The 21,533-nt window shown below is 47.2% G+C and overlaps 1 protein-coding gene across 1 annotated transcript in view; it reads right to left on the reverse strand.

Moving 5' to 3' along the window:
* The window catches only part of WNK4 (WNK lysine deficient protein kinase 4), a 410,636-nt gene extending 392,274 nt beyond the window's left edge, over positions 1-18,362 (reverse strand). Inside the window, exon 1 of the mRNA XM_078645359.1 lies at positions 16,355-18,362. Coding sequence (XP_078501485.1) covers positions 16,355-16,996 — 642 coding nt within the window. The 5' untranslated portion in view covers positions 16,997-18,362. The remainder of the gene's footprint in view (positions 1-16,354) is intronic.
* Between the last annotated feature and the right edge of the window lie 3,171 nt (positions 18,363-21,533).

Consider the following 21,533-nt stretch of genomic DNA (forward strand, 5'->3'; position numbering starts at 1 on the left):
ACAGTCCAATGGCTGAAGAGGGCTGGCTTAAAGCCCATATGAGTATATTATAATATTAGTTTTAGTAAAATCTAAAATCCTTGGCTAATGCCAGACCTGAATAAAATGAATAGGACATTTGAAAATAATAAAGTCAATATCCTTGTTCAATACGTTATCAATGCATACATAATATTGTATCTTTTTGAGCTTACCACTACTAAAAGCAGGGCACCCCCTGTATGGGTAACGACCTGCGTATCTTACTATCAATTTGCATTTTTTAAGCTCTACACCGCTTGTGCAAACAAATTGTTGGGGTGATCTCAAAAACTGTCAAAGGAAGGACCAGCCTATTTAACTCTGTCACACTGGGGCCAATCCATGGACTGTGTGCATTATTCTGGAACAGAGTAATGCCTATAGACCGGTTCTCAGGACTAGACTGGAGAAGAGCCCCGATCAGTCCTAAAATCCAAGCTCGAGCGTAGAGGCAGGAATTTACATGGGACACAACAACACCTAAGGCGGCCATCTTGTGTCTTCCTGCCACCATGGTGCCCAGAGTCCACGGTTGCGGTATAAAACAGCGGAAAACTACCAGGAAGGTACAACAAACACGCGCAGGGCGAAGAAGCGTGCAGCCCACGCACTGTGTTCGCCCAAGTGCTCTAAGTTTCCAGAACTACACATTAATTATGGTCTTTCACCGGGAATTTACTTATGTTACAAAAGTTCTTCTGTCACTAATAGCTCTGGCTTTTTATGGCTATTAGGGGTTCCCCTGCACTGGAAACAGAGCTTGGTCTGTGCATTCTAGACTCCACGGTGAGGAAAGTGTAACTGGAAGAGAACACCAACACTGGGGGTAATGAGTGCCAGCTGCGACCCCTGGCACCTACGTGCCTGCCTTTAGGGCTGGTGTTAGGGAAGAGTAAAGGCTGTGTGCACGGGAGCTGCACAGGAAATGCTTAGGAAGGTTTGGGTCATCTGGCTACCACCAGTCCTCCCCCTGACTCCGCCCTCCACCCACACCACTCCCCTCCTCATCACGGTTTCCACTTTGAGTGAAAGCAAAACTTTACTTTGGCGCACGCGCAGGTTCAGAGAGGGAACAGAACATGATGATGTCACATTAAGGCCCTGACTGCAGTGATCGGACATGAAGAGACGCAGCGTGATGATGTCACATGAAGGAACTGACAGCAATGTCATATTACAAATTTAACAGCAGCAATGGCACATGAAAATACAGAGTGATGATGTCACATAAAAGAACAGAGAGCGCTGATATGAAATGCAGTGGTGGCTCCTCTGCTAAGGCGGAGGCACATTGCCCCACTTCTATTAAGCAGTCCGAAAAAAAGGAAAAATAAAATGATAATAAGATGCAGTTATTTTATATCTTTATATTTCTGTGCTGAAGCCAGTTATGGGGCGCCGTGGGGCAGGATTTGGCTATCATCACAGTCAGCAAGAGGAGGAGTGGCTGAAGCACACAAGTGTGCATAACGGTTTGGCGGGCCAGCCAAACAGTCATGCGCACTTAGCATGTTCTCCGCCTGGCTGTATTGCACAGCCTGGGTAGAGAACATGCACAGGCTCCCACTTCCCTGTCTGAGAGCCGCATCAGGCCGCTCAGACCAATCACAACGCTGCTGTCATGCTGGTGACAACAGTGTTGTGATTGGCTATGGGGAGCCTGTGAGCTTCCTGCTTCCGGGAAGAGAAGGGGAGGAGAGACGACTGGGAAGAGACGGCGGCCATGCAGAGGTAAGTGAAATATTTTTTTTTCACCCTCCTGCCCAGCCACCCCCGTTCCATACCAGCCGCTACTGGTCAAATGTCAGACATATCCAGGGGCAGATTGGCAATGCGGGCATTCGGGCATGGGCCGAAGGGTCGGTGTCTCCGTGCCTTCTGAGGGCCGTTTTTTTTCTCCCCTTTCCCGGCCGCACAGTAAAGCTGCATTAATTTCTCTGTCTCCGTGCTCTCTGTGGACTAGGAAAGGGGAGGGAAAAAAACGGCCCAAAGAGGGCACGGAGACAGAGAGAGAGAAATGAATGCAACTTCACTGTGCGGCCGCAGCATTTATCCGCTGTGGCCTCTCCTTCACCCCCTGCCCTGCAAAGCAATCACGCTAAGGGTGGCTGGGGAGGGGGTGATTGTTTGAAAAAATCGGCCTCCCTGGGGGCCAGGTGTTGCGCAGGCCTTTGAGCCATTTTCACCTCGGTCCCCCTGGGGCCCACGCAGCACATAAACAGTGTTAGTTTTAACACCTCGCCCACAGCCCTTCATTCAGGGCACAGTGGGCGAGGAAGAATGGGTCTCACTGTGGGGGCCAGGTGATCTTTGCAACTTGCACCATCTTCAACTCAGCCTCCCCCTGGCTACCATGGATGACCCAGCAGCTGTGTTTTGTGCTCCCCTGCCAGGACATTGCCCTGAGGCCTGGAGGGCTGGGGAGGGATGATTAATTTACTAATTGCAGGGGCCTTACTGCTGTTCATGTGCTCCTGACCTGAAGGTCTGGGGAGGGCTGAGTAGGTTAGTAATAGCAGGGGCTTCGCTGCTTATTAGGTGCTCCTTCGCTGGAGGGCTCGAATAATTTTGTGACAGAAAGGGGCCTTGCTGGTTTTTTTAGTTGCTCAGCATGGCGCCATTGTCACCTTGGTCCTGTGTCCTGTGCAAGAACAGTATCCTCTCACTTTCACTTGTCTGTGCCAAACAACTTAAGGATTTTGGGGGCCCTGGGCCAAACATATTTTTGGGCCCCTGTTTGGAACAGATTTGAATTTATAATCCAATTTCTGCTCTTTGATGCCCTCTTTCAGCTGGTCACTGGACAGTGCACTACCATACTTGTCCAAATTCTTAATGTATTTACATCTACTATTCAAGGACATTGACGTGTGTAACCAAATGGTGTTTCATGAAAGGGCACGCCCCTTGAATGTGGGTCACGCCCCTTAATTGTGGGCCACGCCCCTTAAATGTGGGCCACGCCCCTTAAATGTGGGCCACTTTTTTCGTCAGTGCCCGGGCCACATTGTGATCCCAATCCGACCCTGGACATATCAACAATGGCATCCTTGAGGGTACAGAAAGCGCTGATGTCATATGACAGACAAGACAGCAGTGGTGTCCTTGAGGCTACAAAGCGGGTGATTGTCTCATGGACCTAACAGCAGCACATGAAAGAAAGGACAGTCGTAATGTCACGTGAGAGATCTGACAGCAGTGATGTCACACTAGTGAACTGGCTGTGGACATGTAAAATAACAGTGCAACTAAAAGTGTTGATGTCACAGAAAGAAGCGGACTATAGCGGAGTCATACCACACAACTACACAACACAATGTCAGGCACGCAGAGCAAGGGTGGTCATATCCAGAAAACATGTTGGAGTAATGTCACACATGAAAACTGACAGAGGTTAAACAATACTGGCACACTAACTAGAGTTATGTTACACAAGAACTGATGTCACGTGAGGGAACTGGCAGGAGAGGACGTCAAACTAGAAATACTGACAGAATTCCACAAGAAAAGTAACAGTTATAAATGGGGGGACTTTTCTACAGCTCTCACACGTGAAAAATGAAAGCTGTGGGGTTACATGTGTAAACTGTCAGCAACATGCCAGAGAACTTACAGCAGTGATGTCACATGAGGTACACCAGCAGCAGTGATGTCACATCAGAGAACCTACAGCTGTGATTCGAGGCAGACGTGATGTGATAGAAGGAAACTGGCAGCAGTGACGGAGCATGAGGTAACAGGTAGCAGAGATGCCACATCCGGGAATTACAAAACATGAGCGAATTCACACAGAGTTACAGCAGTGGGATCAAGCAAGGGACAGTGCAGCATAGCTTCACATGCATAAGCTGACAGAAAGGAACCACAGCTGTGATATCGCAAGAAACTGAGGGCTGGTGGCTGACGTAAAAGGATTGGGCCCCCATGCTGAGTATGCAGAGAGACCCCTGAGCCTCCCATATCTCACAGATTCTCATTAGCCTTTGAGAGAATGGGCCCCTATGAAGAGTTTGGGGGTCCTAAGGTTTGGGAGCCCTCTGTGGTGCAGGGGCTGCAGCGGTCTGCGCTATGGCCCTGCTGACAGCGCTGGGGAGCAGAGGTCGCTGATGGCTGGTGCATGCTTTATGTTAATAGAAGGGTCGTTTTTAAGTCGAGCCTGGGCAGCGCATGCGCTGCTCTTCAAGGAATGCTGTATTTGAGTATGGACTTGAAGCTCCGCCCACTCTCCGGACATATTTTTCATTGGCTTGTGTCATTGTCTTTTGTAAATGCTGGCTTCAGATTCGTTGATAGGCTTGTGAGTCCTTCCTTAATACTGCCTTGTCTTCATTTGTAACCTCCCATGAGGACTGGCCCTTTTCCTTCGGTTGTTACACGGAAAGTCTTATTTAGTCTGTAAGCACTATTTTCTTTAATGAGTTTCTCCTGCTGCAGACACATGCTTTCCTGCCACATTCAGTGCGCAATGCACTCTTTCACTTTCCAAGCAGCCCAGGACAATGGCATCCGCTTCTTTGAAATGAAATAGGTCTCGCATTTACAAGAGTTTGAGCTATTGGCATTGTAAATGACAATGCCTTATATTTATTTTTTAATTATCAAAACAGATAAATAAAAGGCATTGCTTAAACTCTTGTTAATGCGAGACCTATTGCATTGCAAATGCTTGTTTGACGATTTGTGTTACTATGAAAGTATAAGTTACAACAAACGTGCAGTTTGTGCACACTGAAAAGTAGTAAACTTACTCAAAAGAGTATATTTACTCAAAAATGTAAAGTTACCTTTGTGAGTCTGGCCCTGCGTATAACGCGCTAGGATTCACCACCCAACATCGAATCCACCCGACCAGATTATATGCCAGTGAGTACCGTCCACAGACAGCTCCGAGACACAGCCACAAACGTGCAAGAAAGACTGACTCTGCCGGTTCCGGTGGGAAGTGGGGTGCGCGGAGCCGGGAAGTGGGGTGCGCGGAGCCAAGAAGCGGAGACGCGCAATTCTCTGACTAGGGAGCGAGTGCTTTCAGACACCGACTGCCAAGTTCCCTTCACCCCAGCCAAGATACCGTCGCCGCCGGTAAGTCACCCACAGTGCTGTCCCGCACACACCGACCGTGACTTTAACAGCACTGGTAACGGTGCGCAACACCGCCCTGGCACTCTAGCGCCACGACTCGAGGCCACCACACTAGGCTCTGTCATTCTAAACTTTACTTCTTTACTGTTCCTGCCCCAGCCCACTGTGGGACAGCTGTAAAACGATCTCACATGTAAAGAGCGCCTGGCTGAGAGAGGCTGGCACTGCGCCACCAACCGCACAACTGCCCTGCTAAGAAGTGTATATGTTGCCTCGCATAATAAGCGCCCTTAGCATGTTCACCCCAAGGAGGTCTCAAGGCGCTATTGACACATAAAGGATGTTTAATGTCTCTCACCTGTACTCATTTTATCGACTCCGGAAGGATGAAAGGGGGGGGGTTGAATATGAGTATGCAGTCAACCACAGACCCTTGGAGGGGAAGCGTTGGCCCAGAGAGCCAGCAGACCCTTTTAAGAACTGGGGAAAATTCCCCTAAACCAGTGCAGCTGCCCCACTGCCGGAAAGTACATGCCCTGTTCCGAAGACTATTTGTGTTGTATTACAAGTGTGTCGTGCCAGTGGAGAAGGCATGTCCTGTCCTGGTAAAATGTGCAGCAGTCTCGCTGAGACATGCAGGTACTGTCCTTTCAAACCCAGGAAAACCCCTACGAAGAAGTGCAGGCGCTCTCTTAAATACTGAGTACCGACAATTCCGTACTGGGAATCTAGTAATACCCAATTAAAATGATAGAAAGCCCGCAAAGAGCTTCCTCTGGTGTTACAAAAATCCCGCACGCTGATGAGTAATGCCAGAACTGGCCATTTGCAGATATTTAAGCCCCAGCGCAAAGTGCCAGAAATGTTATTAAAACACAGCCGCCGCGCAGGGGGGTGTAGCCCTGATGGGAAGTGGGAACACTGCCCCGAGAGGGATAGCGGCCATGCTGCCAGCTGATGGCACTGCCCTATTGAGCGTACAGTTAACTGCTGGGAAGTTCCAGTATTGTCCAGTTAAAGGTACAGGAGCCATGCTGGGAAGTGTCCCTGATGCTTCTGTAATTGTGCTAAATGCTGGGACTAGCCTGTTTGAACCACTACGAATGTATGGACACTTTTTCAGAAATACAGCATTCCTGCCCACAAGTCCTGGCACAGTCCTAGTAAAGTTCTAAAATATTTCCTGAAAAGTGGCTTTACTATGCCGTCACTGAGTTCTTATACAGTTCTGTTAAAAGTAAACACAGGCAGATTCTGTTCCATTAAAATTACATAGAAAACTTTCAACAGATGTCTGGAGTGCCCCATTTAAGGTATACCAACCGGCCTGTTCAAGAGCAAAAATACTGGCCCATTGAAATGATGGTAGCCGTGCTGAGAAACACTATTTATTTATTTATTTTAAAGGTTACCCGGAGGTATCAAAGCGCTTTACATGAGCATCAGATCATAGTTACAGGTTACATCGTTACAAAGGTTACACAGTTATTAGAGCATCGCAACATAGTTACTTGTAAGGTCAGGATAAACAATAAGCACAAATACGTAAGGGGAAAAGCAGGCAAGGGGAAAGATTTAGGGGAGGGGGGAAGGAGCTAGGGAAGTAGACAGGTAATGAAGGCGGGAAAGAGGAGGGGAGTGTGAAGGACACCACAAGGAAAGAGGAGGGGAAGGATGACTGGGAGGTAGTGTTGTCTCACTCACTGTATGTATAGGATCCCTCTCGACAACTGTGATACTGTAGCATACAGTCCTGTTGACAGCATAGCCGCCAAGCCGACAAATATCTAACTGTAGCATACAGTCTAAAAGTATAGGAGCCCTTTCGACAAGAGTGATACTGTAGCATACAGGCTAAAAGTATAGGAGCCCTCTCGACAAGAGTGATACTGTAGCATACAGTTCTACTGAAAATACAGCAGCCCTGTCGACAAGTGGGATACTGTAGCATACAGTCTAAAAGTATAGGAGCCCTTTCGACAAGAGTGATACTGTAGCATACAGTCCTACTGAAAGTATAGGAGCCCAGTCGACAAGTGGGATTCTGTAGCATACAGGCTAAAAGTATAAGCAGGCGCGGTGCGTCCATTGGGGCGTAGGGGCGAAGCCCCACTAAGCCCCATGGACCCACCACGTCGTCACTAGAAGCCAAACACAATTATTTTAAAAAATCGCCGCTATCTGCCGCCCGGGAAACCGGGAGACACCCGACCTTCCCGGAGTGCGCAAGGGGGGGGGGGAAGGATCGGGCTGCTGCAGCTGCGCAAGTGTATTTTTGGGCACAAACATGCCCGCGCATGCGCAGATCGTTTTCTTGTGAATTCCCCCTTAGAGAGAGGACCAGGGGGCGGGCCGCAGCCCCCGGGGTTACACAGGGCGACTGGGCGAGGAGTCATGGTGCCCCCCAGCCAATCCGGGCGCAGGATTGGCTGGTCACTACATAGCCCGGTTACATAACCCCTGACGGATAGCACGGCCGACTTTGGTTCTGGAAAACCAGGTTCGAGCCTCTTATCGAACCATAAAAATGTATACATGACTTACTTTGGTGTTAAATAAATAGATATTTTAAAAAACAAATAAAAATGATGTTCCGACTAAGGTGTGAAATTGGTGTTGAATAAATACATGTTTTTAAAAACAATTAATATTAATCATGTATCATTGGTGCTGGAGTACAAGGTTCGAGACTGGTATTAAACACTGACAAGCTGTGTGCTAAGTTATATGGTCATAAAAATACATGAATGATGGATGCAGGATGGGTGGATGCATTTATGGATGCAGGATGAATGATGGGTGAATGGATGGGTGGATGCATGAATGAATGATGGATGCAGGATGGATACAGGATGGGTGGATGGGTAGATGAATGAATGATGGATGCAGGATGGATGCAGGGTGGATGGATGGGTGCATGAATGAATGATGGATGCAGGATGGGTGGATGGATGGATGATGGATGCAGGATGGATGCAGGGTGGATGGGTGGGTGGGTGCATGAATGAATGATGGATGGATGGATGGGTGGATGCAGGAATGGATGCAGGATGGATGGTGGATGGATGGGTGGATGGATGGATGCATGAATGAATGAATGATGGATGCTGGATGGGTGGATGGATGGGTGGATGAATGAATGATGGATGCAGGATGGATGGGTGGATGGATGGATGGGTGCATGAATGAATGATGGATGCAGGATGGATGGATGGATGGGTGCATGAATGAATGATGGATGCAGGAGGGATGCAGGGTGGATGGATGGGTGCATGAATGAATGATGGATGCAGGATGGGTGGATGGATGGATGATGGATGCAGGATGGAAGCAGGGTGGATGGATGGGTGCATGAATGAATGATGGATGGATGGGTGGATGCAGGAATGGATGCAGGATGGATGATGGATGGGTGGGTGGATGGATGGATGCATGAATGAATGATGGATGCTGAATGGGTGGATGGATGGGTGGATGAATGAATGATGGATGCAGGATGCATGGGTGGATGGATGGATGGGTGCATGAATGAATGATGGATGCAGGATGGATGGGTGGATGGATGGGTGCATGAATGAATGATGGATGCAGGATGGGTGGATGGATGGGTGGATGGGTGGACACATGAATGGATGCAGGATGAATGATGGGTGGATGAATGGATGGGTGGATGCATGAATGAATGATGGATGCAGGATGGGTGGCTGAATGAATGATGGATGCAGGATGGATGCAGTGTGGATGGATGGGTGCATGAATGAATGATGGATGCAGGATGGATGGATGGATGGGTGGATGCATGAATGGATGCAGGAATGGATGCAGGAATGGATGATGGGTGGGTGGATGGATGGATGCATGAATGAATGATGGGTGGATGGGTGGATGGATGGGTGGATGAATGAATGATGGATGCAGGGTGGATGGATGGATGGGTGCATGAATGAATGATGGATGCAGGATGGGTGGATGGATGGGTGGACACATGAATGGATGCAGGAATGGATGCAGGATGGATGATGGATGGGTGGATGGATGCATGAATGAATGATGGATGGATGGATGCAGGATGGAAGGGTGGATGGATGGATGGGTGGATGCATGAATGAAAGATGGATGCAGGATAGATGGGTGGATGGACGGATGGGTGGATGCATGAATGAATGATGGATGCAGGATGGATGGATGGGTGAATGCATGAATGAATGATGGATGCTGGATGGATGGGTGGATGCATGAATGAATGATGGATGCAGGATGAATGCAGAATTGGTGGATGGGTGGGTGGGTGGGTGGATGGAAGGATGGGTGGATGCATGAATGATGTATGGATGGATGCAAGGTGGTTCGGGCTCGCTCGCTGCGCTATGCAAATTAGTTTACGCCCCACCACTTTCAAATGTCACCAGCCGCCCCTGAGTATAAGAGCCCTATCGACAAGACTGATACTGTAGCATACAGTCCTACTGAAAGTATAGGAGCCCAGTCGACAAGTGGGATTCTGTAGCATACAGTCCTACTGAAAGTATAGGAGCCCAGTCGACAAGTGGGATACTGTAGCATACAGTCCTACTGAAAGTATAGGAGCCCAGTCGACAAGTGGGATACTGTAGCATACAGGCTAAAAGTATAAGAGCCCTATCGACAAGACTGATACTGTAGCATACAGTCCTACTGAAAGTATAGGAGCCCTCTCGACAAGAGTGATATCGTAGCATACAATCCTACCGAAAGTATAGGGGCCATGCCGGCAAGTGTGATACTGTGGCATACAGTCCTACTAAAAGTATAGGAGCCTGCTGGCAAGTGTGATACTGTAGCATGCAGTCTAAAAGTATAGGAGCCCTGCTGGCAAGTGTGATATTGTAGCATACAGTCAAAAAGTTTAGGAGCCCTCTCAAAAAGAGTGATACTGTAGCCTACAGTCCTACTAAAAGTACAGGAGACCTCTCGACAAGAGTGATACTGTAGCATACAGTCCTACTGAAAGTATAGGAGACCTCTCGACAAGAGTGATACTGTATCATACAGTCCTACTAAAAGTACAGGAGACATCATGACAAGCGTGATACTGTAGCACACAGTCTAAAAGTATAGGAGCCCTCTCCACAAGAGTGATACTGTACCATAAAGTCCTACTGAAAATATAGGAGCCCTCTCAACAAGAGTGATACTGTAGCATACAGTTCTACTGAAAATACAGGAGCCCTGCCGACAAGTGGGATACTGTAGCATACAGTCCTACTGAAAGTATAGGACCCCTGCCGGCAAGTGTGATATTGTAGCATTCAGTCCTACTGAAAGTATTGGAGCCATGCCGGCAAGTGTGATACTGTAGCATACAGTCCTACTAAAAGTACAGGATCCCTCTCGACAAGAGGGATACTGTATCATACAGTCCTACTAAAAGTATAGGAGCCCTCTCAACAAGAGTGATACTGTAGCATACAGTCCTACTAAAAGTACAGGAGACCTCTTGACAAGCGTGATACTATAGCATACTGTCTAAAAGTATAGGAGCCCTCTCAACAAGAGTGATACTGTAGCATACAGTCTAAAAGTATAGGAGCCCTCTCAACAAGAGTGATACTGTAGCATACAGTTCTACTGAAAATACAGGAGCCCTGTCGACAAGAGGGATACTGTAGCATACAGTCCTACTGAAAGTATAGGAGCCCTGCCGGCAAGTGTGATACTGTAGCATACAATCCTACTGAAAGTATAGGCGCCATGTCGGCAAGTGTGATACTGTAGCATACAGTCCTACTAAAAGTATAGGAGCCCTGCTGGCAAGTGTGATACTGTAGCATACAGTCTAAAAGTATAGGAGCTCTCTCGACAAGAGTGATACTGTAGCATACAGTCCTACTAAAAGCACAGGAGACCTCTTAACAAGCGTGATACTGTAGCATTTAGTCCTACTAAAAGTATAGAAGCCGTCTCGACAAGAGTGATACTGTAGCATATAGTCCTAATGAAAGTATAGGAGCCCTCTCGACAAGAGGGATACTGTAGCATACAGTCCTACTAAAAGTAGAGGAGCACTCTTGACAAGCGTGATACTGTAGCATACAGTCTAAAAGTATAGGAGCCCTCTCGACAAGAGTGATACTGTAGCATACAGTCCTACTAAAAGTAGAGGAGACCTCTTGACAAGTGTGATACTGCGCATACAGTCCTACTGAAAGTATCACAGCCCTCTCGACAAGTGGGATACTGTAGCATACAGTCCTACTAAAAGTATAGGAGCCCTGCTTTGAAGTGTGATACCGTAGCACACAGTCTAAAAGTATAGGAGCCCTCTCGACAAGAGTGATACTGTAGCATACAGTCCTACTAAAAGTATAGGAGCCCTCTCGACAAGAGTGATACTGTAGCATACAGTCCTACTAAAAGTATAGGAGCCCTCTCGACAAGAGTGATACTGTAGCATACAGTCCTACTAAAAGTACAGGCGACCTCTTGGCAAGCGTGATACTGTAGCATACAGTCTAAAAGTATAGGAGCCCTCTCGACAAGAGTGATACTGTAGCATACAGGCTAAAAGTATAGGAGCCCTCTCGACAAGAGTGATACTGTAGCATATAGTTGTACTGAAAGTACAGGAGCCCTCTCGACAAGAGTGATACTGTAGCATACAGTCCTACTAAAAGTACAGGAGACCTCTTGGCAAGCGTGATACTGTAACATACAGTCTAAAAGTATAGGAGCACTCTCGACAAGAGTGAAACTGTAGCATATAGTTGTACTGAAAGTACAGGAGACCTCTTGACAAGTGTGATACTGTAGCATACAGTTTAAAAGTATAGGAGCCTTCTCGACAAGAGTAATACTGTTGCATACAGTCCTACTGAAAGTATAGAAGCCCTGCTGGCAAGAGTAATACTGTAGCATACAATTCTACTGAAAGTATAGGACCGCTAATGACAAGTGTGATACTATAGCATACAGTCCTGTTTAAAGTACAGGTGCTCTGCTGACAAGTGTGATAACGTACTATATGGCGCTGTTAACATTACAGCAGCAATATACAGCAGTGACAAGTGCAATAATGTACTATGGTACAGTATTGCGCTTGTCAGCAGAGCTTCTGTACTGTTGACAGCATAGCAGCCAAGTTTATAAGTAACATACTGTGTTATACATAGTATAGCGTTTCCTATAGCAGCATTGCCTACAAGTGGAAGACGGTACCATACGGTCCTTTTGAAAGTATATTAGCCCTGCTGCTGAGTGCAATATGGTACCATACGGTCCTGCGACAGTATAGCAGCCCAACCACAAGTGTGATACTGTAGCATACAGTCCTGCTGTAAATACAGCAACCCTACCGACAAATATGATACTGTACCATACAATTGTGTTGAAAATATAGCAGCCCTGCTGAGAAGTACAAAACTGTACCATATAGCCTCGCTGAAAGTACAGTGTCCCTTCAACAAGTGCAATACTGTACCATACAGCCCCGCTGAAAGTACAATGTCCCTTCCAACAAGTGCAATACTGTACCATAAAGCCCCACTGAAAGTACAGTGTCCCTTCCAACAAGTGCAATACTGTCCCATACGGTCCTGTTGAAAGTATAGCACACAGCCATGCCACATGTGTGCTACTGTCTCATACGGTCTGGTTGACGGCACAGCAACCATGCTGACGAGTGCAATACTGTACTATACAGCCCTTCCTACAAGGGCAATGCTGAACCTTATGCTCCTGTTGATAGTATAGAAGCACAGCCTACAGGTGCAATATTGTACAGTAAGGCCCTGTTGAAAGTATAGCTGCCCTGCTACATCAGAGAAAGTGCAGCAGTTGTGTTGACAAGTACAATACTCAACATCGGAAAGTTCAGCAGCCCAGTAACATGCTACTGTCTCTTTAAAAGAATAACAGCTGCGTTGACAAGTATCATACTGTCTCAGGGCCCTGCTGAGAAGTGAAATAAGGTCCCATTGAAGAATAGCAGCAGAGTTGACAAGAGTGTCCCATTGAATGTACAGCACCTACATATACAAGTCCAACATCATCACCATGAAAATACAGCAGTCTGATTCACATGCATAATGCTGTTGAATTGAACCTACAGCAGCCCCTTGATTGGCACACTACTGTACGCTACACTACAAACCTGATGAAAGTACAGCGGCCCGGCTGACAGGTACAATACCTTCAGACTGAAAGTATGGCAACCCTGTAGACAAGTACAATACAATCCCATTGAAAGCACAGGCACCCTGTTGACACATTGATACTGCCTCATTGAAAGCAAAGCAGCTGTGTTGGAATGTGCAATACTGTCCTACTGAGAGCGCAACAGTCTTGTTGACAAGTACAATACTATATTGCATTGAAAGTACAGCGATGCTGTTGATAAGTGAAATACTGTTCTATATGAAGTCTAACAGTCCTGCTGGCAAGAGTAATACTGTCTTGCCTCACTGAAGTGTAACAGCTATGTTGACAAGTACATAGCATCCCCATACTATCCTACTGAAAGTATAGCAGTCCTACTGACAACTGCAATATAGTCCCATTGAAAGTACAGCAATCCTCTTGACCCATATAATGCTGTCCCATTAATACTTCTGACTCCCAACTGACTCGGTAATACTGTCTCTTTGGAAGTGCAGAAGCCATGTTGACAAGTACAATACTGTCCACTGAAAGTACAGCAGCCATGTTGACAAGTGCCATACAGCGCCTTTAATCTTGCCCCAAAGGCAAAAATACAATTCCGGCAGCCATGATGCATAGGGCTGATGGCAACCCTTGGAAATGCACAGAAGTGCAGGTAGCTGCGCCAGCCCTCCCTCTAACTCTCTGCCTCCAGGCCCCTTCCAGCAAACAGTGCCTCCTTCCAGCCCCTTTCTGTAGGCCCTGCAGGGGGGAGGAAGGCGCCACGGCAAGAGAAGGCGTGGGTTTAACCACAGGGCGGACACGACGAGCTAAAAGTGAAATCACAGGGAAAACAAGAATCCAGACATATGCAAACCTCTCGAGAAGATCTCTGCTTAAAAACACAAATATAAATACATCCTTCTTCCGAAGCGGCGGGTCTCATTGTAAAAGCAAGACGGCAAACCACGCTAATGATCAGATACGTGCAAATAAATACATGTTGCTCTAACACCAGTAAATGAGGCACCGATGAAACTCGTTGCAAAACTTCGCGCAACTCTCAAAGTGTATGCAGAATAACAAAGCGGTCAAAGTGGCCGAAAGACAGCATGTTGGCGCTATACCTAACAGCAAAAAAACGCTTTCACTGATGGGCCTGAGAGGAGGCAATTGGCAGTGCAAACGGTGCGGCGCAAACATGGGCATGTTACACAGCAAAGGTTCGGCACTTCTGAATTCATGACTACAAGCCGTGAAAGACCACTTACGCGCATGCGCAAAGTGCATTTTTTTCCCACGGTTCATAAAGATGCGAGAAGCTTGAAGGACGGCAAGGGGGCCCTCTCTTGGATAGGAAAACACAGGACTGGGTGGCCTTAAATAACCAGGATGTTTCGGATCCTTGTTAAGTAATGTGCCTGAAAATCACCTGACTGCCCTACCCGACCTGTTCTCACAAACATTGCATTTCAAGTGCCTTAGCCGACAAACTTTTCACAAACATTACACTTCAAGTGTCTAGAGGCGAACCAGAACACACTGCACACCTGCTCCATTTTACTGTGGAGGCGGACATCTGGGTGACAACACTGATTTTCTGGTACGCAAAAGTGAACACAGCTACTAGACTACAATACTCAGTTCTACAGTAAAACCAGCCTACCAGAGTACTCTACCTGACTAGAGTACTAGACTAAACTAGTGTACTTCAGTAGATCCGAGTACAGTATTAGACTCGACAACTTTAAAAAGGCTCCCTGGAGCCAGCGAGCTGTCGAGCTCTTGGAGATGCACCTGGGCGCCAGTGAGAGGTACTGAGACCGGCAAGGACCGTGGCAGCATGCTCAGCAACCCCTGATGTAATTTGTTTTTCTGATCTCTACTGATGAAGGATAAAATCCAGAAACACGTGTCTAGAGATGAACAGCACTATCTGCACCAACTCTGGTGAAAAACTACAGCTAATATTCAAGTAAGCATAAACATTGTACTGCATTTCCCTTAATACTAAAGGGATGCGAGGCATTGTGCTCACATCCCTCTTCTGTTTAGAATAGACAACTAGAGTATTGGTCTATATTACAGTTCTGGTGTACTGGATTAGTACATTAATAGTCCAAAACAGACTTCTAGTGTACCTGACTTGACCACAAGAGTATACTAGACATCCTGTGAAGTTCAGACTACAAGAGTACTAGAATAGCATACTAGATTAGATTAGCATCCTAGAGTACTAGGCAGGAATATTAGAGTACTAGATGAGAGCAGCATCTAGTACTAGAGTACAAGACTACTTGTGTCCCAGACTGGATTAGATTCGTAGAATACTATACTAAAGTACTAATGAACGCCAGGCGACTAATAAAAGACCAGACTACCAAAGTCCTAGATTAGACTATGTATACATCATCAAATTCTAAACCGTTAAGTGGAATCACTATATTAGCCTTACTCCCGAAGAACTAAGACTGTGCTCATTAGCTCGCTTGAGAATGCTGACTCAATTATGCCGGTTCCTTATATCTTTGGTAGCCAAAGGGCCACCGGCAAATTACAGATGGTTCAGAATATTCCGAATTACAAGACGACTGAAGAATTGTGATCTAGGGTGTTGAATTGTATGTATTTGCACCTCTCAAATTCCTATCATATTTTCACTATACTATTTCACCACTGATCCTTTATTGGTTCCAGAGTAGCGTAAGAGATTTGACGCCTCATCAGGGGTAGTATGTGCTATATTAATGCAATTACAATAGTGCACTTGGAGGGGCTGAAAGTACTGTTCGAGATGGACTCTCACCCAGAGAAGACCAGAGTATTTTGGTTGTGAGGTTGCTATCATGTTAGCCCATTCTAGAGTTGCATTTACAGGAGGGTGCAAGAGTTTTTCGTTAAGTGTCAAGTTTTGGATTTCTCTTACTGACAATAAAAACTCTTGACGATTATTTCTTAAATTTGCAGCAACCCTAAAAGACGAGCCCTCTCAATCGAACCTATCCCAAACTCTCTGGTATTTTCTTTTTTTTGCAGTACAGCGCCATGTGATACAGAAAAATGCAGGACACTATACAAGCGTCTTTCTCTTACTATCATGCCCTCAAGCCAAGTGGCTAACTTTGACAGAAGGACTCACCTGTAGTTCACACCAGGCCACTTCCACAGTGGTCTCTGTATCCAGTCCCTTGTAGACGGTTTTGAAGGACCCTCGGCCGATCTCAATGTTGAACTTCAGGTACCGTCCATCGGGGGAGGTGGCCACTGCTTTGGTCTCAATCTCCTCATTCTCCTCTTGCTCTCGTTTGGTCTCTTGCAGGGCTGTTCGAGTTGGGGGCATGCTGGGGGTCTTGGGGCTCTTCTCCTCATCTGAATCAGAGCTGAGGTCCACAATGTTGGGAAGCGGCGTGGGCAAGGCTACCGCTTCCCGCTGGACTTCCATCCTGGGCAATGGCAAGCCAGGGAGAGGAGAAGTTTGGCACCGTTCCTCTGTCTCAGTCAAGGAAGATGGGGGCTCCTCCGGGGACCATAAGGAGAGGGACCCAGGAGGGTCGTAACCCAACAGTTCCAACTGGGCCGAGCTCCTCCGGTTGAACTGGTAGGAGTTCCTCCTGGGACCGGAGAGTCGGCGCTTCCTGAGGGCGGCCATGGTGGGCGACATGGACCCTGAAGCCTCCTCAGGCTGAAGCACTGAGCTGAAGGAGATGCCACAACCGGACAGGTCCACCTCAGTCTGTGACATGGCCTGCTGGGCACTGCAGGGCACACTGACCGCAAACATGGTGGCAATCTTGCACGCAACCACAATGATGAAAAGCTAGAAACCAATTATTGCTCAAATTACATGCAATATTTCCCAGAGGAAAAATTCAATAAGATTCCAGAGGGTTTGATTGTACGATGACAACACACAAGATTGATGCGCTTTAGAAAGTCCTTCAAGGCACTTGTGGCTGGGCGCTGTTAGCAAAATTCAAGAGCACATATACAGTCATAGATCAACACATGCACGCATTGTTTTCAATCATTAGTATTTATTACTGTCCCCACCAATGGCAGTCTGTTATGGACATATTCCGGATCCTTACATCACCAGTGTCCATGCAGACACCTGATTAGCTTATTCACCTGCTGAGATAATCCCCTTAGCTGCGGTCACTTCCTCAAAGGCAACTGGTGCAAAGATCAATTACCGCAATGGAAATTTGGTGCACTAGTCAATTTCTCCAATGTCTATTGCCAATCTCCAAAAAGCCCTCTGCAACAATTGCCCCTTTCACGGCTGGTACCCTGCAGCAGTGAAGAGCGCCTCTCTACACCCAGCCTTCTTGGGACTTGCTGCAGTGGTGACTTGCTGAAGGGATCACTTATTGAAATTGCCACTTTGCTGCCCCGCTCACATTCTGTGAAAGTCTCTTGTAGCAATGTCCACGGGGTTACCAATTAGCACTTACTACACCAATGTCTTTTTTGCAAAGGTCACTTGTTGTGAAGCTCACTGACTGCAGGTGTCACTTATTGCAACGTCCGTTTTCTGCAGTTCTCACTTGTTGCGAGGCTCTGTTACTGGAGCTGTCACTTGCGGCAATGCTCGTTGCTTCAGTTGTCACTTGCTGCAATTGTCACTTCTCAGCTCAATCGTCATTGGTCATGAGATTTAAATGATGTCAGCTGGTAATGGTCACAGGCGCAAAAACTTTCTTTCCACAAGTGTCACTTGCTATCTTTTTGCAAAGGTCACTTGTTGCAAATCTTGCTTGCTGCGGTTGTCACTTTCCCCAAACGCCACAATCACCGACCACGAGGGAGCATTAGGCTTAGTTTCCCTTCCTGTCATTTCCTACAGTGATACATTGCTGCACTTGGTGTAATGAATACTTGCTGCAAAGGTCACACGTGTGATAGTTCACAACTGCAAGTCCGCTTCCCAAGTGCTCCCTCACTGCATGCAATGACACTTCCTTGTTGCAGAAGTCACTTTCCACAGTGGGAGCCACTGTTTGCACGGACACTTGCAGGAGCCGGCTTCTCGGCGCTTTGCCTGTTCTTGCCTCCGGCGCCCTCCTGTGCAGAGAGCAGGCAGGGCTGCTCCAGCTCCCCCGCAGCCCAACAGCAGCGTCTGCTTCCACGCACCGCCAGTGCCGTCTGAGGAGGCATGGGCGGCCGGAGACAGGGCTGTATTTACCGAGGCGGGGGATATGCACGCTCGCCGCCTGTGGCTGGTGAGCGCAGCCCGTGCAGGGAGCCCCTCCCGCGGTGGGCGGGGCGAGGGAGCGGCCCTCCCACCGCCCCAGCCGCGGGAGCTCCTCCTCACGAGGGGCTGAGAGCCTCTTACCTCACCGGCCCCGAGGTAGGCTCAGAATACACATGCTGCGGGGCGGGGTGGGGGCCACAGCAGGGGGCGCCCCTCTGCGCGCGACCACAGGTGGGTTTCTGTGGGCTGCTCCGGTCCCGGCTCCTGCGAGGAGTGACAGGGTGGGTTCGGCCCAGACAGGGCGACAGACCCCCCCTGTGACAAGACCGCCCTTCGTGCGACCTCCTACGTGTTCAGACAGAGCCAGCCCCTTTCAGCGCCCCCCCCCCGGGGCCCCAGGGAGCGCTCATGAATTAAGAACCCCCCGCCAAGTGCGGTAGCCCCGTCCTTGGCACCCCCACAGCCGCTCTGTGTCCGTCACGCGCACATAAGTTGTCGAAAGACTGCAACGTATCTTTCTACACGTACAGCTCCCCCCCGCCACTCTTCGCTTTCTAGAGAGAGATGCTATGTGGCACAACTACAGAGCACCCGTACCGGGGGGGGGGGGGGGGGTGGACATTGCTTGTGAGGCCACGAGCCCCTCTTCACTAACACTATAAGATTGCGCCTAGAAGCTCCTCGCGCTCTTTCCAAACGCGGGGCAGCCAGGCACACTCGCTCACATTTCCTAGACATGGATTTGAAGAGACAGGCCACTGGGGTTGGGGGGACCCGCACCCTCCCCTCTTCCTGCTGGTGAGAGCCAGACACCCCGTCTCCCCCTCCTTCCCTAGGAGTGCATCTAGACATTCATTGAGCCCTGCATGCAGCCGGCCCTCCCACCGGCGCCACCTCCTGTGTGATGGGTACCAACATACATACTGCTGTCCCCATCCATGGATAGCCCAGTTCCCTGCCCCCTCCTGTGAGGTGCAGACAAGGTACAGCGACCACTCTTCCCCCCCCCAAGGACAGCTCCCACCGTGAGAAGTACAGGCACCGTTATGCTGCTGTGTCACAGAATCACTCCAGGCAGTCACATAGCATTTCATTACTTAATTACAGGTATTTTTTAGATGCATTTATAAATCACGAACATAGCTGCAGAGGGCAGCACAGCGCAGCAGAAACCGGATAAGAAGGCAACGTGTGCGGATTTTACGCATTAAGGTACTCCTGGTACTGGCCAAGATTATGTGATCTTTCACCTGTGTTAACCCTTATCTGACTTACCTGAATCAAAACAAGCAAAGTACAAGGGGCCATAAAGCCAGCTCAGTGTACCCGCTCGGAGCAAATGGTGTGAATTGACCATTTGGTGTTATTACGACATTGCTTTAGTTTAATGCACTATGTTCCACTCAAAATTCGATCGGGAGATTCACTGGACGCTTTATTTAGTTCAGTTATTTGTTGTATACACCTCCCACAATTTTACTCCTTTAGTTTAAGGCATTTACTTTGTAGATTAGGAAGTTATTTGACAAAATTGCCAGAGAAAACAAGATGTAGGACGGACATAGCATTTGTGGAAGAGACACTTTGATTAATTAATAGCCAGTAAAATACCCAAGTTCCCACGCGTACCTCAAATACATTAACGATTCACTAAAACAAAAAATGAACTCCTGTTCGGGTAAAATTTGCTGCTGAAAAGTAGTACAATGTTACAAAATAAAAACACTGCAATTGCACAAATTGAAAAAACAGCAGGACTGGCTTTGAATTTGTATTGGGAGACTTGAAAATGAAGTATTCTACCACAATATTACACTTTTAACAAATATTTTCATTGTTTTTTCCCATTATACAATGCACATTTAACAGGCATTATAGTTACACATTCTTCATTGCTTTGTATGTAAGTTTGCGCTAATGTAAAGATTCTCCATGTAGAAATCAACATATAAACATAGGGTGTCAACAATTTCAGACCTGGCAAATACAAGCAAGCACAGGTTGGTCAGCTGCAATCCAAATGGACATCTTCTCAAGTATGGAGTTATGCTACAAGGGTGCAGTAGACCTCCCAACTACTGAAAATGATTCCTGGTATGAGAAGGAGGTGGGGCTTCGTAAAGGGCAGAACTTTGTACCGAGCACAGCTTGAAGCACAATAACAGATCGCCTACCCCCCTATATTCATAACACAATTACTCTGAACAAGTACCTCCAATCAAGCATTTTATATGATTTTCACACGTTTATTGAGGCCACCGTTGCTCACGTATAGTCAGCGGAAATACCCCAATCCGCACATATAATAGTCTGCAAATTTTCTTCCTGGGATGAACCTGCTGTGGTTGGGTCTATTAAGGGTGGAAGTACTTGTATCAACCACTATTGCAGGTTTCTCACATCGCTCTGCCTTAGTACTGTTCCTAGAACACTGCAATATTGCAATTATAGATTTAATATTTGTAACTCTACATCTAAATACCTTACTTTCTTTATATATTCCCTGAAAAAACCAAAGGTGACAGGGACGTTATAGTTGGGTTGAAGTTTTACCAACACAAAACCATAGAAATTCAGCAGTTATAGTTATACTTATGTTGAGAAACTATAACTCATGGCCTAAAGTTACTTAACAACACAAGTTATAGTTTCTTCAGGTAAGTATAACTACAAGTATAACTATAACTGCTGAATTTCTATGGTTTTGTGTGAATAAAACATCAGCCTAAATATAACGTCTCTGTAACCTTTTTTTTCCGTGAATTTTTATGTTTTTTAATGTAAAGTAATATGTAATTACCTTATGTTAATACAACCCCCGCATGCACCGAACCCCACGCTGCGTACAGCTTTTGGCCATGCATGTCGGGGTATGGTGAAGTGGGTGAGCATTTTTTTTCCCTATTTACTAAAACATTTTTGGGACCAATTTCTTGCCCATGAGGGGTCCCTCAGAGAGCACTCCATGTGTCCTATGGGATCAGGATACCAGTATTCTGACCCGTTATGTTTTTTAACACTTTATTTTTTCATCTCCCAGGCCAACCGACAAACAAAATAGCGGCCGCAACTTTCATTTCAGGTTGCGGCCAGCCAATCCGGGCTTTGCTTTTTCCCCGGAACC

Source organism: Lissotriton helveticus, chromosome 5_1, assembly GCF_964261635.1.
Source record: "Lissotriton helveticus chromosome 5_1, aLisHel1.1, whole genome shotgun sequence".
NCBI classification, from domain to species: Eukaryota; Metazoa; Chordata; class Amphibia; order Caudata; family Salamandridae; genus Lissotriton; species Lissotriton helveticus.